The following is a 6000-nucleotide window of genomic DNA, read 5'->3' on the forward strand; positions in this document are numbered from 1 at the left end:
CTTGGGAATGAATCCCATTTCTGTTGATTTCAATTCTCATTTCAATCAATTCTTGTTTGAGTCAAACAGACTATAGGAATACATCATTCTGATAACAATTCTAGAGGATTTCGATTCCAAATCCGATTTCAACTATAAACCAAACGCACCCTTAATTTTAAACAAAAGAAACCAAGACGAGTGAGAGTTAAGAGATAAGTGTGTTTGAAGAAAAATCAAGTGGGTGTCATTTAAATAGAAAAGTAATATAATCCGGATGAGATGCTCTCTAACAACTTCCAATTTGAAAAAGTAGACATCTTATTTTGGGGTGTTTGGTATCAGCTTTGGTCCATTTGGCCATGGTCCATGGTTGGATATAATGCCTGCATACCAAAGCTAGTGCCTCAATTATCAATCGCAAAGAAGAGAATCAGGAGGTCAATCAACAAAAAATGTATGGTTCCGGTGATTATTACTACATAACTTTATTTTAAATAAGCATTTTCTCCTATCAGAACAAAACAAACAACACTGAACAAAACTATAATAATAAATTATGAAAAGATTAGTGATTTGGGCAAACTTCATTTTTGATAAATTGAGTATAACCCTATAAAACGAGAAATGACACCTTAGGGATGTTAATCGATGAGGTTAAATGATAAACCGGCTTGACCCGACCCTATAGGGTCAATCTAGGGTCATGCATGTTTACTCATGTTAGGGTTTTGATTCTTCAATTTAAGTCATATTTGGGTTTTGCTGGCCTGCCCTATCGGGTCATGCTACCCTTACATATATAGAGGGTATTGTTTCAATTTGGCATTACTTCCAATCCATAAACTTAAAGTTTAGGATTTTTCGTATTTGTTTTTGTTTTTTGTCTTTCGCCATGGCAAATGATTACTTGAAACCCATAAATTCCAAAAGCCAACCCATACCAAAACTGACCTATAGACATCCTTATCTCTTAGTGACGAAAGAACACCTAGAGATATACTCATTTTTGTTTACAAAAGCTCAGTTTGAAAGGAGTACAAATACAAATATGTACAATACAAATTCATACAAAATATATAATTTTTGCGCTCTATATATTTGTATTTATACTACTTCCAAACCGAACCTAAGAGGCACCAACCCAAACTAGAGCACACGTAAGCATATTGTCTGGACCTTTTTAGACAATAGCTCAATAAACCCATGCTATCAAATGAAAGCTTAAGATTCTCTCATATATGATCAAGGTAACTTTGTTGCTTTATGGACAGTTGCTGGTCACATTCATCTAACCGCACATTGAGAATATCGATAATATAAAGTATAAGAGATATTCTCAATGCATGGTTAAGTGAATGCATTATGATCAGCAGATCTGAACTCGTTAGTGGCTCTGGGTTGGGTTTGAAAGCTGTTTAGTAAGAATCGGTATTCCACTAATTTCTATAATAAATCTTCATCTTGGGTTGGGCCCAATGGAATTTTTGATCCACTAGAAGCCATACTTGCTTTGTGGGCAAATTAAGCAGGTCAATCCTCCACTCTCCATTGCCCAAGTTCAAAATAGGCCATAAAGCCCACCAATTCAGTTATCTGACCGTTTGAGGAATCATCTCTGAATTCCATTGATTTGTCCACTAGATGAATGAATTGTTCCACCCTAGCATTCAAGTCAGGGTGTTGTTGGCCCTAGCCCCTAGCCCCTAGGGATAGTGGCCCATCACCAATTCAGTTATCTAGCCAAAACAGAATGCCTTTCCCATTACCCAATAAGAACCATTTCCTTTCCTTTTTAATTTATCATTGATTCTTTCAGTGACATCCTTTTAATCTGGGCCCCTGGATTTTTATCTTGAATATATTCGAGTGATCAACTTTTGGAGTGGTGTATTCGAGTGATAAACAACGCCCCAACCAGCCATTGCAACCGAGAACATCTCCTAATGTTTGTTTTCAGTGTAAATACAGATTGCTGTAAAAACTTTACACCCAATCCGTATTTTCATGTGTTTGTTTTTAATTTAAGGTTTATATAAAAAATCGATGTAAACCTCCCCATTGGTTGAGTTTTACATCGACAATCGATGTAAATATTATATCGATTTTATCGATGTATTATTTATATCGATTATCACACTTTAAAAAGTTTGACAGTTTTACATCGACATCGTTTATTTTCCTTTTCTGAGAAAATGTAAAATAAACACTTTTGAGTTTTAATTAACCAGACATATGATAACTTATGCATATATTAAAAGTTTAATTGAATTTGGCAATTTATAATAGTTAAAAAAAATCAAAGTCACCTACAAAAACTAGATAGAAAACCAATAACCTCACCTCTGTATCATAGCATTTTCAATCAAACTATAACCTCACCTTGTTTAAGACAGATTGATCTAACAGATTTGTGTGAAAGGTTCATTTCCTATAATAGTTAAATATTCAAAACGATACCAAATGGGCATAGAACTACTCAACACGATACAGCATGGAAACTGACACAAACAGACCATAGATATGTTAAAAACTTACATTCAGTTTAATCCTAAATACCATTTCATCTACTTTCTGTTCATCGATTTATGAAAACAAATTTGAATCATATAATAACAGAAAAATAATATTATTTTTTGATCATGTAGAAGAGGTGTACCGTGTGTCCGTGTGCACAATTGACCAAAGGTGGAAAACGGAATCCCAATGTGATTTTGATCTCTGCGGACTTCTCATAATTTTAACCCTAGTTGATTGATTGTATTGTATTGTTTTTTAATCCTTTAATGAATTGTCTTAACCTTGATTACCAAATAATAAAATCACATCGTATTTCGTATCCACATTTTGAACCTTGGAGATACTTTTGAAAACTTGCTTGTCGATAAAATACCTAAAATTAAACATGGAAAAATCAGCAAAACATCTCTCTCTACCATCAAAAACAAAATTTTCAAAAGCTTAAATCCCAATCTTAATTTCTCTCCAATTAACTCGGTTCATCAAATCAACCATAGGAATTACATAAACAAATTGGGCCTCGACGCCTTGTATGTGGTTTTAAGCTTCCTGGTTGGAGGCCTGACCCTTTTGAACACCAAGGGGAACTTAATCTTGGCATTGTGGAACTGCTTGGTGCTCTCTCTCTTGCAGAGGCTAGCTGGGATGGTGGCTGTTTTGATGATTTGGATGCATGGATACCTCACCCTGTGGCGAGAAGCCATCTCAATGTACATTTGCTCCACTGCCCCATTAAGAGTGGTGTCACGGTACTCCTTGTACATGTTGTGATAACCGGTTCGGCTTTGATAACGCAGCCAAATTCCATAGTTCTTGATTTTGGTTGGGTTCTTCTCAAATATCTGTAAGCACAAGAATGAAGTTAATGATGATATCATCCTAAAACTCCAATAAGCAGTCGAAACAAATCAAGAGATCGACATTTTTAGCAAAATATAAGGCCAAAAAAAAACACACAGATATCTTCTGCTTCTGATATTGTTAGCACTAGCAGCTAAAAAACAGATTTATTAATTTTCAACCTTTCAAGAGATCACTGTCTCGCCAGGATCAAGGTCTTTTCTGTTTTGTATCTCCTCTGATAAGAAGAAATTGGCTGGTTATCAAGGCATGATTCTAGATGAAAGTTGCAAGATGGTTAAACAAAAATTATGCGATAACAGTAATTGCATGACAATTTTGTGCTACTACAGCCTACACTCCTATTTTGGTTTGATTATTCTGCAACTATAAATCCTGTATACTGGTTTTGTTGCTCCTCTTTCTTCGAGTTCCTATATGGATCCTCCTCCCTCCCTGCCCCCACCCTTGCGGTTACCCTAAGAGATTTATTGCATAATTATTCTGTGCCATAACAGTTATTTTTGGTTTGTCTTAGGATTGAGGATGGCTATTAGGGAAAGGATGTGCCTCTAGGTTCAAGTCTTTAAACACTGTAGACTGTTCTTGTTCTACTCTATCTTCAAGCCTCTACATGGATCCCCTCACCCATTCAGGTTACACTCGGAGATGGTCCTACACTCCTACTCCAAGGACTAAAGCTTTTTTTTTCCAATAATTCATTTTAAAGAAAATCAACAAACCCATTTCCCTCATGAATGTGACCTTTACTTATAGAATGATAAAAATGCTAACCACCTACACCTACCTTGTCAATTTGTAATGATCATATCCTCATTGAGCTTATTGTAGTGAGAGCAGCACATTCATTATCTACTCTATAATAACTCAGAAGTATATCCCATGTGGTGGTGGCAAGTTACTGCTGTTTGGTGTTTGCATAACAAAGGAGACCAACTCTTCTGAACTGGACTGCAGTGCCACAGTGGTGCAATTGAGCTTAACTTTTGATAGTTGTGCGCTGGATAAGCCTAAACTATCAGACATTGGTGGAGATTTTAGAAATCATGAAGGATTTATTCTCTCAGGTTTCTCGTATCAAGTGGGAGAAGGTAATTCCTCAAGGACTTTGAGGTGACTGTCATGGAATGGCATTGAGGTTCAAGGTGACTATCATGTTATGATTGATTGGTGTCTTCGCATTTGGAAAGACCTTGAAATCTCAGATATATGATCAGAGATTAAGGCACACTTGAATAGCATTCATGTGGGTCACCAGATTGGCTTGGCAGAAGATTCTTTGGGAAGAAAAAGGTGTCGTGAGCAGTCTGAAGTGTTTCAAGGGGAACTAGACCAAGGGTTGTAACGACAAAACAATGCAATAAATTTATGGAAACAAAATGGGCAACTCATACTTCTTTACTTTATAAATTATAACAACATATGATGTCAAATACATAACTTTAGGTTTGTTAAATCACATGGTTTCGTTCTTGATTTCCAATGATGACTCATTCTAGAAAAAGCATAGACCATGAACAACAAATCGTAAGAAACTAAACGGTACTTTGAATTGTAACGAAAAAAGTAAAAGGGATTCATCAAATTTCAAGAAGGTTCTACCATGTTTCCCTTCTATTTTATTCATCCTACTAAATTTCTTGCTTGATAAAATAAGACATTGTAATCATGCCCTTCTCAATCCAACGACCCCATCTAAAGCCTAATCGAGGAAAGAAATGACAAATACCTCGTTGATTGCCAGCACTTGCCCATTACTCTTCTTGACTTTCTTGAGCTTCCTCAGGAAGTACCTGGACGAATCAATAAAAAAATAACATGTCAGCCTCATAAGTGTCACATCCGCTCATAATAGTAAAAAATAGTCGGAAGAAATCAGTCCTCGTTACAGGACTAGCACTTCATCGGAGGCAAACGATTCATATCCACCGAATTAAATGATATAAAACAAGATACAAGTACTGGGAATCGAAGGAATAGCTCAGATTCGGTGCTTGGGTTTGAGTTCCTTACCAGAACTTCGACTTGGCGCGAACCTCGTTCGTGGCCCAGAGCTTCATCCTGTAGACCTTCGGATGCTGATCGGTCTCGGAAGGGAGCGCTCTCCCGACCACCTGATATTGGTGAAACTGGATCCAGAAACGAGAAAACCATCATAAATGCTAAACGCCAAGAATCACAACTTCAACCAAAGAGAAAAAAAAAAGGAAATCTAAAGACTAAAGCTACATTTTACGAAAAACTGCAGAAGATCGGAGAGAAGCTCACCCTGAAATTGCCCATTTTCAGATAAGAGAAGAGGCAGGACTCGACAACAACACCCAAGAGGAAGAATTAACGGTGGCGGGTTTGTTTCTTTTATGCAGAACAATTGACAAGAGCCCTAAAAACCCTAAAAACCCAAGACGGATTGGGTTGCTGGGCTGTGCCAATTTCATTCAGTTCTGGGCCTGCCCGGATTTGGAGCAGGGCCCAACAAAGTCCCCAGCCCAAGTGCAAAGGCTAACGCTAGGTCTGGCCGGGCCGGTTTGGGAATTGAGAGGGCTTCAGTTTTGACTGAGCTGCTTTGAAGAAGCTACTAACGGGACCAGATCTTCTATTGAATGTAAAATTTTTCTGCCACCTGCAATTTGCAAACAT

The 6000-nt window shown here is 37.2% G+C and overlaps 1 protein-coding gene across 1 annotated transcript; it reads right to left on the bottom strand.

Moving 5' to 3' along the window:
- Positions 1 to 2929: 2929 nt before the first annotated feature.
- On the bottom strand, positions 2930 to 5689 carry LOC148862137 (large ribosomal subunit protein eL20). The gene is made up of 4 exons (XM_088986640.1): positions 5629 to 5689; positions 5374 to 5489; positions 5090 to 5153; positions 2930 to 3341 (listed from the first exon to the last, which is right to left on the bottom strand). Exons 1-4 carry the CDS (start codon positions 5641 to 5643, stop codon positions 3000 to 3002), a joined length of 537 nt encoding a protein of 178 aa, XP_088842766.1. The 5' UTR covers positions 5644 to 5689; the 3' UTR covers positions 2930 to 2999.
- Positions 5690 to 6000: the final 311 nt, after the last annotated feature.

The sequence above is a fragment of the Nelumbo lutea genome, chromosome 4, assembly GCF_056320005.1.
Source record: "Nelumbo lutea isolate HS-2025 chromosome 4, American lotus-T2T, whole genome shotgun sequence".
Lineage (NCBI taxonomy): Eukaryota > Viridiplantae > Streptophyta > Magnoliopsida > Proteales > Nelumbonaceae > Nelumbo > Nelumbo lutea.